Source organism: Saimiri boliviensis, chromosome 6 (genome assembly GCF_048565385.1).
Source record: "Saimiri boliviensis isolate mSaiBol1 chromosome 6, mSaiBol1.pri, whole genome shotgun sequence".
Lineage (NCBI taxonomy): Eukaryota > Metazoa > Chordata > Mammalia > Primates > Cebidae > Saimiri > Saimiri boliviensis.
Window position 1 is genome coordinate 90,660,931 of NC_133454.1, and position 24,211 is coordinate 90,685,141.

At 36.5% G+C, this 24,211-nt stretch overlaps 1 protein-coding gene across 3 annotated transcripts in view; it reads left to right on the plus strand.

The window, feature by feature from the left end:
• Positions 1–24,211, plus strand: part of NELL1 (neural EGFL like 1) — an 880,670-nt gene that overhangs the window by 658,479 nt on the left and 197,980 nt on the right. For all 3 annotated transcript variants that reach the window (XM_074401240.1, XM_003919918.4, XM_003919919.4), the window contains one exon: positions 15,083–15,178. In XM_074401240.1, coding sequence (XP_074257341.1) covers positions 15,083–15,178 — 96 coding nt within the window. The remainder of the gene's footprint in view (positions 1–15,082; positions 15,179–24,211) is intronic.

Consider the following 24,211-nt stretch of genomic DNA (forward strand, 5'->3'; position numbering starts at 1 on the left):
TTGTCTGTTTCCATGGACTATGCTCTTTTACTTCCACCATGCTGCCTATTAGCTAGAAATACATTTTGAGGGATTTGAGCTTAAACCTTTCAAAAGTAACATTAGCACAAGAACAAGGGCAGCTCATGTTGTAGATGAGATATAGCTAAACATGTAGAAAGACAGATGACCGGGCAGTGGTGACGGCTTCAGTGCCAGTGGCTGTGTGCGGCATGAAAGCAGCCATTAATCAGACATGCTCGCTTAAGAGGACCCTGGGTTTTGACTTTGAAGGCAGCCAAAGAAAGGTCGAATATGTATTTTTGAGTTCTACAACAAAAAGAACTCTTTTGAATTCTTTATTTCCTAAAAATTATAATTAATAATTTTAATGCTTACTTCCTTTCTTGAGCTCTTCAAACATGGAATTAAAAATAGTAAATTTTCAACAAAATACATACGACAGACTGATAACCCTGTAAATTAGGGTTTCATTTTCCTTAATTTCTGATATCAGTGTATTTTTCCAGAGATGGCTTTCCCCACATGTGTATATCTAGTAAACCAACGATGTCAACAATCATTAGTACCATTGAAGCAGCTAGAAGTAAACACTGGCCCTGCAGTTACATTATTCCTCACAGCAATTATATAAAGAAGGTGCTGTTTTAACATTTCATTTTGTCAAAAAGAAGATAAGGCTTACAGAGGTTTCTAGATGAGCCTACTGTCACAGAGCTAGAAAATGGCAGATCTGAGATTTGTGCAAAGCTCCCCACGTCCAGGAGCCCATTGTCTGTAAGACCAAGTCTCTGCATGTGTTAAGTATTTCAAGGGATGGGTTAAGGGCAGGGACAGTATTGGCTGCAGGATATGATGTCTAAGGTGCAAGATATGATGATTTTTCATTTATTTATTTATTCTTTGTCTTCCTTCCTCTTTCCTACCCTCCTTCTTTCTACTCTCCTCTCCTTCTCTCTTCACTTCTTTAAAACTTCAAGCCAGTTTTCTCACTTGGGTGAAACTGCATTGCTTCTCAGGCACCTGATGTCCTGCTGAATCCTGGATGTGACTAGAATCCCAGAGCTTGGAATTTAATCTCAGCCTCATAATTAACTTTTTCCTGGGCTAGCCATCTCACTTTTCTCCTTTCAGCTTTCCCAACTCCAGAATGCAGATATTATTACAAATTACCTTTTAAGATTATTGTGAAGTGCTTTTTAAACAAAAGCACAAAATGCTTTACAAATCTGAGAAATTGTTCAGGTTTCAGGATGCAGGTGAGAAACAAAGAAGCTCTCCTGAGAACTCTGGTCCACCCAAATTACCTGGCTACTATCAGTGCAGCTTGGATTCATATTTCTTTCAAGATTTAACATATAATTTTATGCAGTTATATAAAGTTGCAGAATGCATTTACCTGGGAGAGTTTGCTGGAATTTCTCTCTTTAAAAGTCTCTTGACTGTGACCTCCAGGGGTAATCTAAGCCTTTGCTCTGATATGGCAGTGCAGTAGGGAACCTTCTGACCTTCTTACTCAGGGCTTTCTATTCAACTGCTTTTCACAGATAGCCCTTTCAGGCTCCCATTTCCCAGTGCTCCTGTAAAATGCTGAATGCCAAATTTTGAATTGCTTCAGAGTTTTTACTGCAAACATATAATGTGATGTTGCTTTAATGTCCTAGGGAGTTCTGAATTAATTTCTTGAATTTTGCGTTTTAAAATGTGAACATCATCTTTGATTCTATTCCTCTTCATACATTTTTGTCTTAGTCTCCCATCATTTTCCTTGCCGTTGATTCCAGTGCCCAACAAGCTCTCAAACTCTTGCACAGATGTACACCAGTTAGTGGGAGGCAGACTGCAAAGACTTTTTGATATTTGAGAAGAAAACACTGCATTATATGAATTAACCTAGAGAAAATGGGGCTGCTGTATTTAAAAACTACTCACCTTTTTCAGCACTCACTATGTGTGGGCAGTATGCCAAGTGCTTTACATGCACTATCTCATTTAATTTCAGTTTTACCAGTATGATGCAGGTTCCCTTATTTACCTGATTACACGGATAAGGAAAGTGATACTTAAAGAGATTGAGCAATTTGTCAAAATTAGTCAGCAAGTGAGGAGTGAAACTGGGACTAGAAGATAGGTCTGTTTCCAGAATCATGCTTTTTCTAAGCCGAAAGCTGTATGGAAGAAGTACTCAGGTATTCGAGTTGTTTGGAAAATGTGTCCATGATTCACCACAAGGTTAGGATTCAATATTCCTTACTCCTAAGTTCTTGAATTGCCCTTCCTTTTTACCGATTCTTTCATTTCTACATTCCAGAGATTTTAAATTCATAAAACCTTTTTCAAACTCAGCATCAGTTCTATGGAGCCATTCTTGACCTTCTGGTCAGAAGTTTTTTTCTTTCTTGGCATCTGTTCTTGACCTTGTACAGGCAGTATTGCTTGGATCTCTGAGGGACTACATAATCTGCACACTTCATTCCTTGGGGCCTTTGCACTTGCTGTAAACTTTGCCTGGAACATTTTTTGATAATTCCATGGCTCGCTCTTTTCCCCTTTAGGTCTTTACTCAAATGATCTTTTTTCGGTGATCACCCTTATATATCACCCTACTTAATTGCAGTCTTCCTCACTGACACACTTCTCATACTCTGTCTGCTTTATTTTTCTCATATCACTTGCCATCACCTAATATACTATGTCACTGATTTATTTTACCTATTCTGTCTCTTCTCCATAAGAATATAAACCCATAAGTTGAAATATTTTTATCTGTTCTGTTAACTACTGGAGCCCTGGATCTCAGAGTAATCCCTAGTACAGAGAGAGTGCACAATAAGTATTTATTGAATGACCAAATGAAGGACAGTCTGCCTTTTTTTCAACTTTGACACTGTTGAGATAGCTCCCTAGATGATTCCTTGTTGTGGGGCCATCCAATGCTGCTAACCTGTAAGATATTTAGCAACATCTCTGGTTTCTACTTAACAGTAGACCCATGGGTAGCAGTTGTGACATCCGGCTGGGACAACTGAGACTGTCACCAGACTTTGCTAAATATTTTCTGCAAGTGTGGGGCATTGTCCTCAGTGAAAACACTGTTTTAGAGTCAAAGATCCTGGAAAGCAGGGATCATATATTACTAGAGCATATAAAAATATTGTAACACATAATAGATGCATGATAATATTTTTAAATTAATTAATTTGTTTATTAAAATAGTCTTTGGGGAACAGTTGGTTTTTGGTTACATGGATCTTTAGTGGTAATTACTGAGATTCTGGTGCATCCATCACCTAAGCAGTGTACATTGCATCCAATGTGTAGTCTTATCCATTGATCTCCTCCCTATTTCCTCCTGCATCCCTGAAGTCCGTTGTATTATTTTTAGGCCTTTGTGTCATCATAGCTTGCCTCCCACTTATAAGTGAGAACATACAATATTTCGCTTTCCATTCCTGAGTGACTTCACTTAGAATGGTCTCCAACTCCATGTAGGTTGCTGCAAATGCCATTACTTCATTCCTTTTTATCCCTGAGTGGTATTCCATGGTGTATATATACCACATTTTCTTTATCCACTCATTGATTGATGGGCATTTAGACTGGTTCCATGTTTTTGCAGTTGTGAATTTTGCTGCTCTAAACATGTGTGTGCAAGTGTCTTTTTCATAAAGTGACTTCTTTTCCTCCAGGTAGATACCCTGTAGTGGGATTCCTGGGTCAAATGGTAGTTCTACTTTTAGTTCTTTAAGGAATCTCCATGCTGTTTTCCATAATGGTTTTAATAGTTTGTAGTCTCACCAGCAGTGTAAAAGTGTTCCCTTTCACCACATCCATACCAACATCTATTATTACTATTATTATTTTTAACTTTTTAATTATGGCCATTCTTGCAGGAGTGAGATGGTATCTCATTGTGGTTTTGTTTGCATTTCCCTGATAATTAGTGATGTTGAGCATTTTTTCATACATTTGTTGGCCATTTTTGTGTCTTCTTCTTTGGAGAATTGTCTCTTAATGTCATTAGCCCACTTTTTGTTAGGATTATTTGTTTTTTTCTTGTTGACTTATTTGAGTTTCTTGAAGAGTCTGGATATTAGTCCTTTGTTGTCCATAGTTAGTGAATATTTTCTCCTATTCTGTGGGTTGTCTTGGGTTGTCTGATTACGCTGCTGATTATTTATTTTGTTGTGCAGAATCTTCTTAGTTTAATTAAGTCTCTACTGTTTATTTTTGTTTATGTTGCATTTGCTTGTGGGTTATTGATAATAAACTCTTTGCCTAAGCCAACATCTAGGAGAGTTTTACCGATGTTATCTTGTAGAATTTTCATGGTTTTAAGTCTTAGCTTTAAATCTTTTATCCATCTTGAGTTGATTTTTGTATAAGATGAGAGACAATGATCCAGTTTTATTCTTCTCCATGTGGCCTGCCAGTTATCCCAGCATCATTTGTTGAATAGGTTGTCCTTTCATCACTTCAAGTTTTTGTTTGCTTTGTCAAAGATTACTGGACTGTACGTATTTGGTGTTATTTCTGCTTTCTCTATTCTGTTTCATTGGTCTACATTCCTTTTTATATACTAGTATCATACTATTTTGATAACTGTAGCTTTGTAGTATAGTTTGAAGTTGGGTGATGTAATGCCTCCAGATTTTTTCTTTTTGATTTGCATTGCTTTGATTATGCAGGATCTTTTTTGGTTCTATATGAATTTTAGGATTGCTTTATCTAGCTCTGTGAAGAACGGTGATGGCATTTTGATGGGAATCACATTGAATCTGTAGATTACTTTTGGCAGTATGTTATTTTCACAATATTGATTCTACTCATCCATGAGCCTAGGATGTGTTTCCATTTGTTTGTGTCATCTATGATTTTTTTCAGCAATGTTTTGCAGTTTTTCTTGTAGAGGTCTTTCACCTCCTTGGATAGGTATATTTCTAAGTTGTTGTTGTTTTTTTTTTTGCAGGTGTTATAAAAGGGATTGAGTTCTTGATTTGTTTCTCAGCTTGGGCATTGTTGGTGTGTACCAGTGCTACCTTTTCATGTACATTGATTTTTTTATCTTGAAACTTGACTGAATTCATTTATCAGATGTAGGAGCTTTTTGGATGAGTTTTTAAGGTTTTCTAGGTATATAATTGGCAAACAGCAACAGTTTGACTTCCTCTTTACTGATTAGGATGCCCTTTGTTTCTTTTTCTTGTCTGATTGCTCTGGCTAGGATTTCTAGTACTATGTTGAATAGAAATGGTAAGACTGGGCATTCTTGTCTTGTTCCAGTTCTCAAGAGGAATGCTTTCAACATTTTCCTCTTCAGCATAATGTTGGCTATGGGTTTGTCATAGATTGCTTTTATTACCTTGAGGTATGTTCCTTCTATGTAAATTTTGCTAAGAGTTTTAATCATAGAGGGATACTTAATTTTTATCAAATAATTTTTTTGCATGTATTGAGATGGTTGTATGACTTTTTTGCTATTAATTTTGTTTATGTGATGTATCACATTTATTGACTTGTGCATGTTAAACCATCCCTGCATCCCTGGTATGAAACCTACTTGATAATGGTGTATTATCTTTTTTGATATGCTGTTGGATTCACTTAGCAAGTATTTTGTTGAGGATTTTTGCATCTGTGTTCATCAGGGATATTGTTCTGCAGTTTTCTTTTTTTGTTATATCCTTTCCTGGTTTTGGAATTTGGGTGATGCTGGCTTCATAAAATGATTTAGGGAGGATTTCCTTTTTCTCTGTCTTTTGGAATAGTTTCCGTAAGATTGGTACTAATTCTTCTTTGAATGTCTGATAGAAGTCAGCTGTGAATCCATCTGTTCCTGGACTTTTTTTGTTGGCAATTTAAAAATACTGTTTCAGTTTTGTTACTTGTCATTGATTTGTTCTGTTTCATCCTGATTTAATCTGAGGTGGTGTATATTTTCAGAAATTTATCCATCCCTTCTAGATTTTCTGGTTTGTGTGCATAATGTGTTCATAGTAGCTTTGAATGATCTTTTGTATTTCTGTGGTATCAATTGTGATATTTCCTGTTTCATTTCTAATTGAGCTTATTTGGACATTCTCTCATCTTTTCTTGATTAATATCACTAATGTTCTATCAATTTTGTTTATCTTTTCAAAGAACCAACGTTTTATTTTATTTATCTTTTGTGTTGATTTGTTTGTTTCATTTCATTCTGATCTTTGTTATTTTTTTTTTTTCTGCTGCTGGGTTTCACTTGTTTTTTTACTTGTTTCTCTAGTTCCTTGAAGTGTGACTTTAGATTATCTGTTTGTGTTTGTTCAGACTTTTTGTTGTCGGTATTAAATGCTATGAACTATACTCTTAGCATTTCTTTTGCTGTATCCCAGAGGTTTTGTTAAGTTGTGTCACTGTTATCATTAAGCTCAAAAAATTTTTTAAATTTCCATCTTGATTTCATTGTTGATCTAAAGATAATTGAAAAGCAGAATTCCATGTATTTATATTGTTTTGGGGTTCCTTTGGAGTTGATTTCCAGTTTTATTCCACTGTGGTCTGAGAGGATGCTTGATAGAATTTCAAATTTAAAAAATTTATTTAGACTTATTTTGTGACCTATCATATGGTCTATCTTCGAGAATGTTCCATGTGTTGAAGAAAAGAATGTATATTATACAGTTTCGGGGTAGAATGTTCTGTAAATACCTGTTAAGTCCATTTGTTCTAGGGTATAGTTTAAGTCCATTGTTTCTTTGTTACCTTTCTCTCTTGATAATCTGCCTAGTGCTGTTAGTGGGGTATTGAAGTTTTCCACTATTATTATGTTGCCATATACCTTATTTCTTAGATCTAGTAGTAATTGTTTTGTAAATTTGGGAGCTCCAGTGTTAGGTGCATATATATTTAGGATTGTGATATTTTCTTGTTTGATCCTTTCATCATTATATAATGTCCTTGTTTATGTGTTTTAATTGTTGTTGCTTTAAAGTCTGTTATGTCTGACATAAAAATAGCTACTCCTGCTCGCTTTTGGTGTTCACTGCACACAGAATACCCTTTTCCTCTCCTTTGCCTTAAGTCTTTATGATTTAGGTCAGTCTCTTGAAGACAGCAGATACTTGTTTGGTGGATTTCTATCCATTCTACCATTCTGTATCTTTTAAGTGGGGCATTTACGCCATTTACACTCAACATTAGTTTTGAGATGTGAGGTACTGTTCTATTCATGTTAGTTGTTGCCTTTATACCTTTATACCTTGTTTTTTCCCCACCACTCTGTTATTCTCTTACAAGCCCTATGAAATTTATTCTTTAAGGAGTTTTCCTTTTGGTATATTTTGAGTTTTTGTTTCAAGATTTGGAACTTCTTTCATCATTTCTTGTAATGCTGGCTTAGTAGTGGTGAATTATCTCAGTGTTTGTCTTAAAAACATTTTATCTCTTCTTCGTTTATGTAACTTAGTTTTGCTAGATACAAATTCCTTGTATGACAATATATTTTATATTTTTTTAGTTTCAGGAAACTGAAGATGAGACCCTAATCCCTTTTGGTTTGTAAGATTTCTGCTGGGACATCTGTTATTAATCTAATAGGTTTTCCTTTATATGTTATCTGATACTTTTGTCTCACAGCTCTTAAGGTTATTTTCTTTGTCTTGACATTGGATAACCTGATGACTGTGTGCCTAGGTGATGGTCTTTTTGAGTTGAATTTTCCAGGTGGTCTTTGAGCTTATCATATTTGGATGCCTAGATCTCTAGCAAGACCAGGGAAGTTTTCCTCAATTATTCTCTCTTTTTACCTGTTGTTTCACAGAATTTACTTCTTTAAAAGGGTAGGTGGATTCCTTCAGTTTTCCTGATATGTCAGCTAGGAGCTTCCTTTGCCCCATGCTGTTCTGTCCATCCATGTAGGAGCTATATGTTAGCCTTGTCTTCTTTCCATCATCTTCCCCAAAATCATTTTTATGAGCTGGATTGATCTGCCTTTATTAAATGTTTATCTCAAATATTATTATATAGTTAATATAAGACTATCCTCTCAAAATTTTTATTTTCTCTGATATAATAAAGTTACTTCAATAACAAATATAGGTTTATTATCAAACATACTCAAGATGATATACAGGAATTCAGAGTTGCAAAAAACGTGACCTTAGTCCCCAATAATCTCACAGTCTCGTTAGAGAAGCATATACACTGGTGAGAAAATGAAAGGCAGAAGAATACACTCTGTCTCTCCTCTAATTCTCTCTCTCCTCTCTAACCTATGCCTCTCTCATCTAATTTATCTGCTGTAGTAGAGATTTTCTACAGAGGTCTGGATAATAAATATTTTCATCTGTGGAGGCCATATTGTCTCTACTATACCTACATTCATGGGAAATAGCTCTTGTAGAAATTTTCTTATCATATTAATATTTCTAGACCTAAGAGCAAAATCTCAATTTGAACATTTCAGGAGTCATGTAAAAGACTTCATTTCCCCATCCTATCGCAAAATGCTATGGACTAAAAGGATATTTATACAACAAGTGATTTTTAAACTTCAGCTTTAGTGGATTGCAAAAACAAGTCATTGGATCATAGGTGCATTTTATAAATGATGTATAATAGAGTAGAAAATATCAGAATGCATTATACATTCTAAGAATACATTTTATGTTTCTCTTTATTTATATGTGCATATAAAGGTCTTTAATCAAAATCTTATTTCATATTCTTTTAGTAAGAAAAGTTAGCAATGCATAGTCTTTTTTTAATTAATTAATTATTTATTTATTTATTGCATTTTAGGTTTTGGGGTACATGTGAAGAACATGCAAGATTGTTGCATAGGTACACACATGGCAGTGTGGTTTTCTGCCTTCCGTCCTCTTGCCTGTATCTGTCATTTCTCCCCATGCTATCTCTTCCCACCTCCCCACCCCCCTGTCCCTCCTCCATTTCCCCCTAACGGACCCCAGTGTGTAGTGCATAGTCTTAAACCAACTAACTCAAATAATGGACAGGGCAAAAGTCCATATGCAGATATCTATGTGGTAAATGATTGTGCCTTAAGGTGACTAAGAAATCCAAGAGGTAGAGGGGAAATGAGAATGTGAGGGGGATGGTTCACAGATTCTAAAATGTCCTTGCTTCCCTGAATGGGTTACTGCATTCTTTTTAAATATTCAGCCTCTCAATTTGGTGTGAGTTATAAACACCTGTTCATTTTCTTGTATTCAGTGCCTTTGTTCAGGACAAAACTTTGACCTGAAATGAATATTCCTTTTCCTGAACTTCCCCACCTGGCAAAAGCCCATTCATTCTTCCAGGCCCATCTCAAATGCTAGCTCTGTTGTGCAGCTTTGCATCAGTCCATGAGGCATAGTTAATCATTTTCTCCTCTTTGTTCTTTCAGCACTGTGTTCATGCTACTGCGGTAGCATTTATCACATTTTATTATGCTTGGTTTTATATGCCTTTCTCTCTGCTACTCCACTATGAGATTCTTGGGGATGGTGACAATTTTCATGACTAGTTGTAGACTTCCCAACACCCCCGTACATTATCTGCACATAGTAGGTGGCAGAGCCCTAAATGGAGAATGCTTAGTGATGTGGTTGGGACTCTGGTCTCGAAACCCAGGATGCCACTGTGTAGTGGTGCAAACTTCAATAACTTATTCAGCTTATCTAAGCCAGCCTTCTCATCTGACAGTGAGTATAATGTAATTAATTGACAGTGTCACTGTGAGGATGAAATGGAATTATGATTTCAGGCATTACTGCAGTGCTTGGCATTTTAATAAGTTTTCAACAAATAGAATTTACCATTAGTATTGTTGTTATGATTACCATTGAAAGGAGAGCGGAAATGGCTACTGGAACTGCTGATACAAACATATATAGTAACGAAAGTGATTTTTGAAGTAAATATTAAATTTTATAATATATTCTGTACTTTAGAACAGAATGATAATATGAAAAGCAAGAATTGTAGCCATCTGGATATTTGGTTTTTGCATTACACTAGCCATGTTACAGATTTTTACTCTTATTGTTTCTTGATATTTTGAAGTGTTTTTTGGAAGCAGTTGAGGGGGAAAGAGTGGAAAACAGGATTAAAAAAATAAAATTTTGCTCCTGAAGACACTTAATAAACTTACATTGTGAAAAGGTACAGCTGAGTTTCCCAGCCTCACCACTATTGACATTTTGGGCCAGATAATTCTTTTTTGTACAGGGATGTCCTGTGCATTGTAGGATGTTTGAACATTCGTTATTTCGACCCACCAAGTAATAGGACCACATTGTTCCTCCCTCTATCTTGTGACAACCAAAAATGTTTGAGGGGCATTTGATAAATATGCTCTGAACAAGGTGAGGAATGAAACCAAAAAGCAAATGTAGAAGTGATTATATCACTTTTGTTATTAACAGAGCTGGGTTGGAGATCATGAATTTCAATCTGTAAACAGAGCTGGCTTGCTCAAAATGAACACAGAAGAAGGCTGACTTATCCACTGAGTTCCAGAGAGGAAAGTGTTATTAAAGAAGTAAGGAAAGCTGGTAATTCTGAAGGCAGTGTGCACTTAAGAAAGCAGAATGGCAGGCATGTTCTTTTGCTGAACGTGATCAGATTTTTATGATTTCCTTTCAATTCTGGATTTTAGGTGGACATAGTCAAATTAATTATTATCTTTGGTTTCTGTCAGCTTATAATCATTGTCTGTAGTGGCCAGCTTTTATCTATTTAAATAAACAGTTAATTTAAATAATGTAATTCATACCTACTAACATGCTACCTTAAATAAAGCTAGAAATGCAACAACTGTCTACTTCTAATCACACAGAGCTTCCCAGCCTATCTTCCTGTCTCTCTCAGTTAAGCACCATCATCCTGATATATATCTTTCCCAAATTTACCAACAAAATAAATTCCTCCACCTCCATAGGGTAGAATGAGCAAAGTTCACAGGCAGAGGTCAGGAATGAGCTTTGGAAAAATGCTGCCTCAAGGAAAATTCTTCCTCAAGTAAACTTGGAAGGAAGAAAAGGTTTACCTTCTAACAGATGGTGTTGAAATTTGTATGTTTACTTACTGTTTCAGAATTTCAGGTGTCCCTAGGAACTACATAGATGCCATTAAACTTTAAGAAGATTATGAGAAGTGTTTAAAAAGCGAAGGGCTATTACTTTTTATTAGTGTGAAACGGCTTTTGTTGAATTGAGCACATGATGATAGTACTGGGCATCCACAATCCTGGCATCTGCAAACCCACCTTCTCATTTTGTTCCCCTAATGTCCACATTTTATTTTACATGCTGAGAATATTTTATATTTTAATACAAAAAAGTACTCTTTCTGTGGATTGAACCTTTCTCAAATATGAGTTTTGTGATTTTATTTTCTTGCACAATGGAAAGGGTTCTTTCAGAATTAGACACATGCCATTTTGCAATTGATTCAATCTAACATCTCCTCCCGGGCAGTAAGTTAATAACAAACAAATGGTACTATAATGACAGATTCAGGTTTATCTTACTACACACACACACACACACACACACACACACACACACACACACCATCTATTTCTGCCATGCTTCATAATCTGGGTAGCAGTTGAAGAAGGACCAACATATTAAGTCACATATACATGGTAACTGCGTTTCTCTGAGTTTTCCAAAGTAGCTATGATTCTAAGTTTCATTGCAAACCACATGATATTACAAAGGGCACTAATTTAAGGAAGGAGGGACGAGGAGTCCTCACTAAAGAATAAGAGCCATGGCACAGGGATCTTTACTGTCTTACTACTGTATCTTTAGAATCTAGAACATAAACTGGTTCATAATTGTATCATTATCTGGAAAAGCAGAGTCCTGGTGATAAATAAAAACAGTCACACCCAGTTCGTGAGCACATTCCATTTTCCGTGCCTTGAGCTGGGTGGTCTATGTTGGTAACTTAATTTATTCCCCCCAGCAGAAATCATATTATTATCCTCAGCTGCTTTGTTCTTGACAAAACTGAGGCACAGAGGAGTGGAATGATATGCTGTAGGTCATACAGTTAATAAATATAGAGCAAGAATTAGGACCATAAAACTTCTGCCAGCCTGTCTCCTCACAAACTAGAAAGACGACGTAGGGGTAATCCAGCTGCTTGTTTTGCTTCTGCCATCAACTAAATAATGCTGCACAATTACCAGGCCTCTGCATATCAGCGTCCTTTTCATTGAAATGCTGAGTTCATAGTCAATCAAGAAGAGCCTATCCAGATATGAATAATCCATGCACAATCTTCAAACTACAATACATTAGTATATTCTACTATTTTATTAGATATTCAAAGAAAACTTGAATTAATCTTAATTTCCACAAAGTAGTATATGTTTTTGATGACATATCCCTTCTTTATTTGCTTTGTGTTGAAATTACTTTGGCATATTGTCTAAGGTTCAACTAGGCAATGGTTTTATTGGTTATTTCAGATAAATCACATTAAAAATAATGTGTGCCTAGATTGGGAACAATGTGATTAGTTTTGGGCAAATACGGAAATTAGATAATAGGTACATGAACTTGAATAGCTCTTCATCCCCATTCTTTAATGCAACATGCAATTTGGGCATTTTTTTTCTTTTAAATTTTAGTCAGTTCCCTTAGCCCTTATGGAATGATTTTAAAAATAAAATTAACCTGCCTTTGTGAACACTGGATTGTAGATTAACCCACACTATAACAGATAAGGAAGTGGTAAAACTTCGAAGGCAAATATATCTTAACTTGAATATTGTCTCTGCTACTTTCTACCTAGGCAGCCTTAGGGCACTTGATTTCAGAGCCTTAAGTTTACTTTTTCTGTAATAAGAGCAATACAACTGTCAGACACCTCTATGATAAGAATGAAAACTACCCTTGTTAAAAGCAAATCAAGCATAAGTAAAAAGGGATGCCTTAAGCCCATCTTGGTGAAGCTGAACACCTTGTATGATGATGATTAGATTCTATTCTAATATTGGGTTTATATTGTCTGGATATTAGACTGTTCCTGGTCTGTGTTTCACAGTCATAGCAAGTCTGTTATCAGTTAATTTTATTTAACAGAACTCTTATATAACACTATGTGCCAAACACCATTTTAAGTTCTTTATAAATGTTAACTCATTTAATCATTGCACTACTGTTTATTCTAATATCTGCACATCCTTAGAACATAAGAAACATCTCATGCTCTTCTCATAAAACCTTCCACTGTATCATTATTTCTACTTAAGGATTGAGTAAATCAAATGCATATATCTACCATGAAACATTAAGTCTCCTAACCAGGTCTGCAAAATTTAAATGAAGTGCTGTTTCAGCTGTGCACTGGAGAAACCCAAGCTGAGTCTTCTGTTTTAAGCTCCTGCCTTCTTTTGGTGCTACTTAAAACATTTTCTTACGAGCTTTCCAACTGTTATTTTTAGCTTGAAAAAACACTTCACTGTTTTTTGAAATGTCAGTCACTGGAGCCCACAAGGTGTAAGTTTTGGGACAAGAAATTTTGCATACATCTGTACATGTATATTTTATATATTTTGGTTTTTGTGATTCACTTACCATGGAAGATAATGTGTAAATCTTTTTTGACATAGGTAAAGTGTACTGAGGTGCTAGAAATAAAAAATGATATTTGAATTCCAAGGTACACACTGTCCTTTGGCAGAGGCAAAGGAAGTTGAAATTAATTGCTAATGCTATGAAATGTTAAATCATTCAAAGTATATTAAATGATGTGTAAAACAGCAATATTGTGAGGGGTTCTATGTATTTGGAATAGTATTCAACTTTCTCAACACATCATGTGGCTTTTGAAGTTAAACTCATATCAATTATGAGTGATCATGGCAAAATATAACCATGACATTTTTCTAGGGTGACATTTTCAAACTACAATTAAAATTTGAAACATTTGCTCACCTATCTCTCTTGTGAATAAAATAAATTTAGGATTAACAGTTGCAATCATCTTCATTAATGTGAAATTTTGCATGTTTTGTATACTAAATTATTGATTATCCAGCAAGGATTGATATTAAATTTACTGGATGAAAGAATTGCAGAATTGTTAGAGTGAGGTTTTTTTTTTACTATCATAACAACCTGTAGAATGTAGATTAATTCATTTAACAAATCTGTTTTGAGCATGTACTATGTGAATAGATGATGCGGCTACAATACAGTGGTGAGTAAAAACAATTATGCTACTTATTCATATGGGTCTTACAGTTCAACTGATAAAGCAGGAGATGGTAATCAATTATATGTAAATTTATAATTGTGTTTACTATTGCAATGGAGAGGTTCATTGAACTATTTAATGCTATGCAAGTATGCACTAAGGGGAACTGACCTGGTCTGGGAAGGCTGCCAGGATAGCACTGGGAAGGAGTAAGAATAGCTTTACAATGCATATCCAAAATCATCTTAATAATCTAGACCCTTGGGACCAACATTTCTACACTGAGGAATTTTTCATACAGGAATAATTTAGGTTTTTCTAATCATTTTGGCTATCAGAACAAGGCGTTGTTTTTATTACCAAAATATTGGAAACAGCATATATATTCAAAAGTAAAAGATTAGTTACATTTATATTATAAGTATTAAACATATCAACTATCAGAAGTCTTTTTTAAAAAACATGGAAGTTTTTTATTTTCATAAAAGATGGTTAGTGAAAAAGATTAGGTTACAAAATAGTGAACATTGGCCTTTACCTTCATCCTGACCCTACCCCTTCCTAGGTACTCAATTTATTCTACTTGATTTCAAATAAATAAATAAATAAGAGTAAGAGTGACAGCAGTTAACACTATCTACCATTTAGCATGCCAGCCCTGTGCTCAACACTTTGCATTCATTATTGCAGTTGATTTCATATTAAACAGTGAAACAGGTATTATTACATTTATTTCTTTTTGTGTATGGAATTTTTAAATACATCAGTAGTACAGATGTGTATTCTCGATGCAACAAAGAAATAATTGTTTCAGTGCTCATGCTGTTTACCATGACTTTATGTATTGCCTTTTATCTAAGATAAATACTTTGTTCTCTTGCAACAGCTTTCTGTGAAGAGGGCTGCAGATACGGTGGAACGTGTGTGGCTCCTAACAAATGTGTCTGTCCATCTGGATTCACAGGAAGCCACTGCGAGAAAGGTAATCTAGCCTGTTTTATGGGGGATAGGGAGAAAGATAGGTAGAAAGATTGAGTCAGAAAGAATAACAGCTCTTTCTTGAGGCATAATACTGTGGGTTGACTTGATACATTATGTTGTGATGGGGCATGTGGCTCTCCGAAAGTGGGTACCTTTCTGTCATTGCTTAAAAGGCTGCCTCTCTCTGAAAATAGAGCTTCATTTGCCTTCCCTCCAACGTGTTTAGTTTAGCAAGGTCAAGTCTTTTCTCTGCTATAGTTTGGAGTGTGCGTTTTTAGTGCTAATTAGAGATAAAGCCTGATGAACTGACCTGCCTCACTTATCATCTACTGGGTAGCATCACACACAGTTATTAGAATTATAACAATCTGCTGTGTCAACGGAATCTAAATTAGCAGCACATGCTCCTTGCTTAAAACGACATTAAATAACTCCAGCAGCAGGTTTATTGGTGTGCTTGAGATTTTATTCTATTATTGGTTTATTAGGAACATTATCATTCATAGACCTGATAATATAAGCCAATTAGTATAAGATTACATTATGTGCAACTTTCTATTTGCAATAAATGTTGTGTTTACATCTGGCACTATTTGGTGAACTCCAACTCTCTTATTGATTGGAGAAGTCCTCCTATTTGTGTACAAGTGAAATTTGATGTTCAGTCCCAATGTATGTGTCAGTGCAAGCAAGGGGTTTATGACACCTAAAAGGGAATATTTCAGTTTGTTTTTCCATGTATTTCGCTAGGGTAAAATCACTGCTTTGTGTCTTTTCTGACTCTGGAATGTCACACTTACTGCTTTTTGTATCATAGCATAGAAAAATGGGAATAGGATATTGTATCTATCATTCTTAGTATTAGATGAAGTGGGGGGTGTCTTCATCTGGTGCCAGGGATAGGAGCAAAGCTCTTGTTTCCTTTCCTTCATGTTTAGAACTTCTGAATTTAGGTGACATTTTTAATGTGGCCATTTGTTATATCTCTCCCTGACCAACCTATTACATTGCACTGCCTATATATTTAGAGGAAGCCCAGTCCTTTAAAAAACATGTCAATAGGTAACTAAAATTATTCAATAAGGAAATCGATGAATGATATTTGTACCACTCTTTCTATATTTTGTGACATTATCAACAAATAATATGTAAAATAATAATTATCTTTTCTTAAGAAAATATATGAAAGACCCATGCACACTTTTGAGTGGCACAAGAGAATTACCATAGAGAGCTGAAGAATTCTTGCTAAAAGCAAAGAAATTTAAGGGTAACTTAGGACACATGTCTTTACTGTACTACATTTAATTTTAAGTAGGTTTTTTAAAATTGAAAAACAAAACTAAAAGATTCTTACCACTTTCTGTAGAACATGCTGTATTTCTCTAATCTGAATACACAGAATTAATAGGGACAGAATAGTGAGAGTTACGATGTCAATAATCACAGAATCTATTACTAATGATATACCACCATTTACTTTTTTATTTATTTTTTGTTTGTTTATTTTTATTTCTAGAAGTGATTGGAGTACAGGTGGTATTTGGTTACATGAATAAATTCTTTAGTGGTGATTTGTGAGATTTTTGTATGCCCGTCACCTGAGCAGTATTCACTGCTCTTAATTTATGGTCTTTTATCCTTCACCCTCTTCTTGCTGTTCCTCTCCCCAAGTTCCTAAAGTTCATTCTATCATTCTTTTATATATATTTATTTATATTTATATTTATATTTATATTTATTTTATTGCACTTTAGGTTCTGAGGTAAATGTGAAGAACATGCAGGATTGTTGCATAGGTACATACATGGCAATGTGGTTTGCTGCCTCCATCCCTATCACCTATATGTGGCATTTCTCCCCATGTTATCTCTCCCCAACTCCCTACCCGCCACTGTCCTTCCTCTAGTCCCCACTAACAGACCATAATGTGTGATGCTCCCTTCCCTGTGTCCATGTGTTCTCATTGTTCCACACCTGCCTGTGAGTGAGAACAGATAGTGTTTGATTTTCTGTTCTTGTATCAGTTTGCTGAGAATGATGGTTTCGAGGTTCATCCATGTCCTTACAAAGGACATGAGCTCATCCTTTTTTATGGCTTCATAGTATTCCATGGTGTATATGTGCCACATTTTCCCTGTCCAGTCTATCATCGATGGGCATTTGGGTTGGTTCCACGTCTTTACTATTGTAAACAGTGCTGCAGTGAACATACATGTGCATGTGTCTTTATGATACAAAGATTTATAATCCTTTGGGTATATACCCAGTAATGGGATTGCTGGGTCAAATAGAATTTCGATTTCTAGGCCCTTGAGGAATTGCCACGCTGTCCTCCACAATAGTTGAACTAATTTACACTCCCACCAATGCTGTAAAAGCGTTCCTGTTTCTCCACATCCTCTCTAGCATCTGTTGTCTCCAGATTTTTTAATGATTGCCATTCTAACTGGCATGAGATGGTATCTCAATGTGATTTTGATTTGTATTTCTCTAATAACCAGTGATGATGAGTGATGATAAGCATTTTTTCATAAGTCTGTTGGCCTCATAGGTGTCTTCTTTTGAAAAGTGTCTATTCATGTCCTTAGCCCACTTTTGAATGGGGTTGTTTGTTTTTTCCTTGTAAATCTGTTTTAGTTCTTTGTAGATTCTGGATATTAGCCCTTTGTCAGATGGGTAGATTGAAAAAATTTTTTCCCTTTCTGTTGGTTAGCAGTTCACTCTAATGATTGTTTCTTTTGCTGTACAGAAGCTCTGGAGTTTAATTAGATCCCATTTGTCTATTGTGGCTTTTGTTGACAATGCTTTTGGTGTTTTAGTCATGAAGTCCTTGACTATGCCTATGTCCTAAATGGTTTTGCCTAGATTTCCTTCTAAGGTTTTTATGGTGTTAGGTCTTATGTTTAAGTCTTTAATCCATCTGGAGTTAATTTTAGTTCAAGGTGTTAGGAAGGGGTCCAGTTTCTGCTTTCTGCACATGGTTAGTCAGTTTTCCCAACACCATTTATTAAACATGGAATCCTTTCCCTAGTGCTTGTTTTGGTCAGGTTTGTCAAAGATCAGATCATTGTAGATGTGTGGCATTGCCCCCAAGGCCTCTATTTTGTTCCATTGGTCTATATCTCTGTTATGTACCAATACTGTGCTGTTTTGATTACTGTAGCCTTGTAGTATAGTTTGAAGTCAGGTAGCATGATTCCTCTGGCTTTGTTCTTTTTGCTTAGAATTGACTTGGCTATGTGGCCTCTCTTTTGGTTCCATGTGAAGTTTAAGGTATTTTTTTCCAGTTCTGTGAAAAGGGTCATAAGTAGCTTGATGGGCTTAGCGTTGAACCTATAAATTACTTTGGGCAGTATGGCAATTTTCACAATATTGCTTCTTCCTAACCATGTGCATGGAATGTTTCTCCATCTGTTTGTGTCCTCTCTTATTTCCTTGAGCAGTGGTTTGTAGTTCTCCTTGAAGAGGTCCTTTACGTTCCTTGTTAGTTGTATTCCTAGGTATTTCATTCTCTTTGTAGCAATTGTGAATGGCAGTTTGTTTTTGATTTGACTCTCTATTAGTCTGTTCTTGGTGTATAGGAATGCTTGTGATTTCTGCACATTGATTTTATATCCCGAGACTGCTGAAGTTGCTTATCAGTTTAAGGAGATTTTGGGCTGAGATGATTTGGTCTTCTAAATATACAGTCATGTTGTCTGCAAATAGAGACAATTTGACTTCCTCCTTTGCTAACTGAATACACTTTATTTCTTTTTCTTGCCTGATTTCTCAGGTTAGAATGTCCAGTACTATATTGAATAGGAATGGTGAGACAGGGCATCCTTCTGCCAGATTTCAAAGGGAATGCTTCCAGTTTTTGCCCATTCAGAATGATATTGGCTCTGGGTTTGTTGTAAATAACTTTTCTTATTTTCAAATATGTTCCATTGATACCTAGTTGATTGAGAGTTTTTGGCATAAAGGGCTGTTGAATTTTGTCAAAGGCCTTCTCTGCATCTATTGAGATAATCATGTGGTTTTTGTCTTTGGTTCTGCTTACGTTGTGAATTACATTTATAGACTTGTGTATGTTGAACCAGCCTTCCATCCCTGGGACCAAGCCTACTTGATCATGATGGATAAGCGTTTCGAAATGCTGTTGTAGTTGGTTTGCCAGTATTTTATTGAAGGTTTTTCCATCTATGTTCATCATGGATATTGGCCTGAAGTTTTCTTTTCTTGTTGAATCTCTGCCAGGTTTTGGTATCAGGATGATTTTGGTCTCCTAAAATGATTTGGGAAGGATTCCCATTTTTTGGATTGTTTGGAATAGTTCAGAAGGCATGGTACAAGCTCCTCTTGGTATATCTGGTAGAATTTGGCTGTGAACCAATCTGGACCTGAGCTTTTTTTGGTTGATAAGCTATTAAATGCTGCCTCAACTTTAGCCCTTGTTATTGGTCTATTCAGGGTTTTGACTTCTTCCTGGTTTAGGCTTGGGAGGATGCAACTGTCCAGGAATGTATCCATTTCTTCCAGGTTTACTGGTTTATGTGCATAGAGTTGTTTGTAGTCATCTCTGATGGTAGTTTGTGTTTCTGTGGAATCTGTGATGATATCCCCTTTATTGTTTTTTATTGCATCTGTTTGATTATTCTCTCTTTTCTTTTTTATTAATCTGGCTAGTAGTCTATTTTGTTGATCTTTTCAAAAAACCACCTCCTGGATTTGTTGATTTTTTGCAGGTTTTTTGTGTGTCTATCTCCTTCAGTTCTGCTCTGATCTTAGTTATTTTTTGTCTTCTGCTAGCTTTTGAGATTTTTGATCTTGCTTCTCTAGCTCTTTCAATTTTGATGATAGGGTATCTATTTTTATCTCTCCTTGCTTCTCATGTGGACATTTATTGCTATAAATTTTCCTCTAGACACTGCCTTAAATGTGTCCCAGAGATGCTGGTACTTCTATCTTCATTCTCATTGATTTCAAAGAACATCTTTATTTCTGCCTTCATTTCATTGTTTATCTAGTCACCATTCAAGAGCCAGTTGTTCAATTGCCATGACGTTGTGTGGTTGTGAGTTAGTTTCTGAGTTCTGAGTTCTAACTTGATTGCACTGTGGTCTGAGAGACTGTTTGTTATGATTTCAGTTCTTTTGCATTTGCTGAGGAGTGATTTACTTCCAATTATGTGGTCAGTTTTAGAGTAGGTGTGATGTGGTGCTGAGAAGAATGTATATTCTGTGAATTTGGGGTGAAGAGTTCTGTAGATGTCTATTAGGTTTGCTTTGTCCAGATCTGAGTTCAGGTCTCAATATCCCTGTTAATTTTCTGACTCATTGATCTGTCTAATATTGACGGTGGAGTGTTAAAGTCTCCCACTATTATTGTGTGTGGGCCCAAGTCTCTTTGTAGCTTGTTAAGAACTTGCTTTATGTTTCTGGGTGCTCCTGTATTGGGTGCCTATATATTCAGTATTGTTAGCTCTTCTTGTTGCATTGATTATTTTACTATTATGTAATGCCCTTAGTCTTTTTTGATCTTAGTTGGTTTAAAGTCTATTTTATCAGAGACTAGGATTGCAACTCCTGCTTTTTTTTCTCTCTCTTTCCATTTGCTTGGTAAATCTTTTTCCATCCCTTTATTTTGAGCCTATGAGTATCCTTGCACATAAGATGGGTTTTCTGGATACAACACACTGATGGGTTTTGACTGTTTATCCAGTTTGCCAGTCTGTGTCTTTTGATTGGGGCATTTATCCTATTTGCATTTAAGGATAATATTTTTATGTGTGAATTTGATCCTACCATGTTGATGCTAGCTTGTTATTTTGTCCATTAGTTGATACAGTTTCTTCATTGTGTCAATGCTCTTTACCATTTGGTAGGTTTTTGGAGAGGCTGATACTAGTTGTCCTTTCTATGTTTAGTTCTTTCAGGAGCTCTTGTAACGCAGGCCTGGTGGTGACAAAATCTCTCAGCAATTGCTTGTTCATAAAGGATTTTATTTCTCCTTCACTTATGAAGCTTAGTTTATCTGGATATGAAATTCTGCATTGAAAGTTCTTTTCTTTAAGGATGTTGGATATTGGCCCCCACTCTCTTCTAGCTTGTAGGGTTTCTGCTGAGAGATCACTGTGAGTCTGATGGGCTTCCCTTTGTGGGTAACCCAACCTTTCTCTCTGGTTGCCCTTAGCATTTTTTCCTTCATTTCGACCCTGGTGAATCTCATAATCATCTGCCTTGGATTTGCTCTTCTTGAGGAATACCTTTGTGATGGTCTCTGTATTTTTTTGGACTTGAATATTGGCCTGCCTTGCTAGGTTGGGGGAAGTTCTCCTAGATAATATCCTGAAGAGTGTTTTCCAGCTTGGATTCATTCTCTCCATCACATTCAGGTGCACCTATCAAATGTAGCTTAGGTCTTTTCACATAATCCCGTATTTCTTGGAGGCTTTGTTCATTTCTTTTCACTCTTCTTTCTCTAATCTTGCCTTCTCCTTTTATTTCATTGAGTCGATCTTCAATCTCTGATATCCATTCTTCTGCTTGGTCAATTCAGCTATTGAAACTTGTATATGCTTCACAAAGTTTTCATGTTGTGTTTTTCAGCTCCATCAGGTCGTTTATATTCTTCTCTAAGCTGTTTATTCTCATTAGCGTTTCATCAAACCTTTCTTCAAGGTTCTTATTTTCTTTGCATTGGGTTAGAACATATCCTTTTAGCTCAGAGAAGGTTATTATCCACTTTCTGAAGCCTGTTTCTGTAAATTAATCAGACTCATTCTCCATCCAGCCTTGTTCCCTTGCTGATCAGGAGTTGTGATCCCTTGAAGGAGGAGAGGAGTTCTGGGTTTGGATGTTTTCACACTTTTTGGCTGGTTTCTTCCCATCTTTGTGTATTTATCTACCTGTGGTCTTTGTAGTTGGTGACTTTCAGATGGGGTCTCTGAATGGATGTCCTTTTTGTTGATGATGAAGTTATTTCTTTCTGGTTTTTAGTTTTCCTTCTAACAGTCAGGCCCCTCTGCTGTAGGACTGCCAGAGGCCCACTCCAGACCGTGCTTGCCTGGGGATCACCTGTGGTGGCTGCAGAACAGTAAGGGTTGATGCCAGTTTCTTCTTCTGCTATTTTTGTCCCAGAAGGATACCTGCCAGATGTCATCCTGAGCTCTCCTGTATGAGGTGTCTCTTTGGATATATGGGGGTTGGGGAGCCACTTGAGGAGACAGTCTAACCCTTATAGGAGCTCAAGTGCTGAGCTGTGAGCTTCGATGTTCTGTTCAGAGCTGCTGGGCAGGTACATTTAAGTCTGCTGTGGTGGAACTCATAACCGCCTTTTTTTCCCAGATGCTGTGTCCTGAGAATGTGGGGCTATTTATCGGTTCCTCACATGCTTCTGCCTTTTTTCAGAGATACTCTGCCCAACAAGGAGGTAGCCTAGTCACAGTCTGCCAGCAGAGGCATTGCTGAGCTGTCGTGGGCTCTGCCCAGCTGCTGTATGAACTTCCTTGTGGTTTTGTTTATAGAGGCATAGTTAGAACTGCCTTGGTAATGGCAGTCTGCCTCAGTAATGGTGAACTGCCTTGGTAATGGCAGACCACCTCGGTAGTGGTGGACTGCCTCAGTAGTGGTGGACTGCCCTGGTAATGGCAGACTGCCTCGGTAATGACTGATTACCTCGGTAATGGTGGACTGCCTTGGTAATGGCAGACCACCTCGATAGTGGTGGACTGCCCTGGTAATGGCAGACTGCCTCGGTAATGACAGATTACCTCGGTAATGGTGGACTGCCTTGGTAATTGCAGACTGCCTTGGTAGTGGTGGACTGCCTTTGTAATGGCGGATGTCCTTTCCCCCACAGAGCTGGACCATCCCAGGTCCAGCTGTGCTTGTTGTGAAACTCTTCATCCAGAGCATTTCAGATTGCTGGTCTTTGTGGGGATGGGACCCGCCAAGCCAGGTCACCTGGCTCCCTGTTTCAGCCCCTTTTTTTCAGTTCAATGGGCGACTCTGTCTCCTAGGCGTTCCAGTCGCCAGTTGAAATGGTGACCAGATTTGTTTGAGTTTTTGTGCAGCGACCCACTGTGCCAGCTAAAACAGCCATGCTGGAGACTCATGGGCTTTTCCATCTGTAAATTCCTGGTCTGTGGACAGTAAAGATTCATTTGGAAATGTGATGATCACTCACCCTCTGCGTTCACACTGGGAATTGCAATCCAGATCTGTTCCTATTCGGCCATCTTCCATTGTATACAATATGCCATTTATTATGCAATAATTATTAGGATTTCTAAATGACTATTTTAATATTAAACAAAGGAGGTAGATATTATTACTCTTATTTTATATGTGATCAAACTAAAGCTTAGCTAGTGTAAGTAATTTATGTAATTATTAGAACTGAGAATAAAATTCAGTTGTATCCCACAAAGCCTGTATTATCAAACCTTGTGTGAGTTTTTCAAAGATGGTACAGGGATTTTTAATTAAAATACAGATTCTTGGACCACTTCTTCAAACTAGGTGAGATAGAATATCAGGGGTGGTTTCATGAATCTGCATTTTCACCAAGCACCTCAGGATATTTAACCATAGAAACTATTGTAATATTCTTATTTTTTTACATTGCGAATAACTGGAGGGAAATGTTACCTTAGACCAGGGCCTGTGATCAGTGGCAGCCCAAGAAGAATTGATTATGGTGTCTCATGCCTTGTTGATTTGTCCTTTGTCCTTTTCTCTTCTCAATAAGTGGTTGATTGCATCAGTGCTTACAGTCTGGTTCATAATGTGAAGTCAGAATAATATAAAGGAGAAAATCAAGACCAGGGAAAAAGTAAAACAGAGATAGGCAAGTATGGGTCCCTATGTAAATATTAAGGTTGACATGGAGAATTGCATATTCTTGATCTATTGCACAATCATCATAAAGGGAAAAATACAATAAAATAAAACAAGGTTTTTCTTCATGTAATGCTGTGCTTCTTCTGTAGCAAAATCATTCCACTTAATATTGGCCAATATTCAAATTATATGTGATTTTTCGTAGA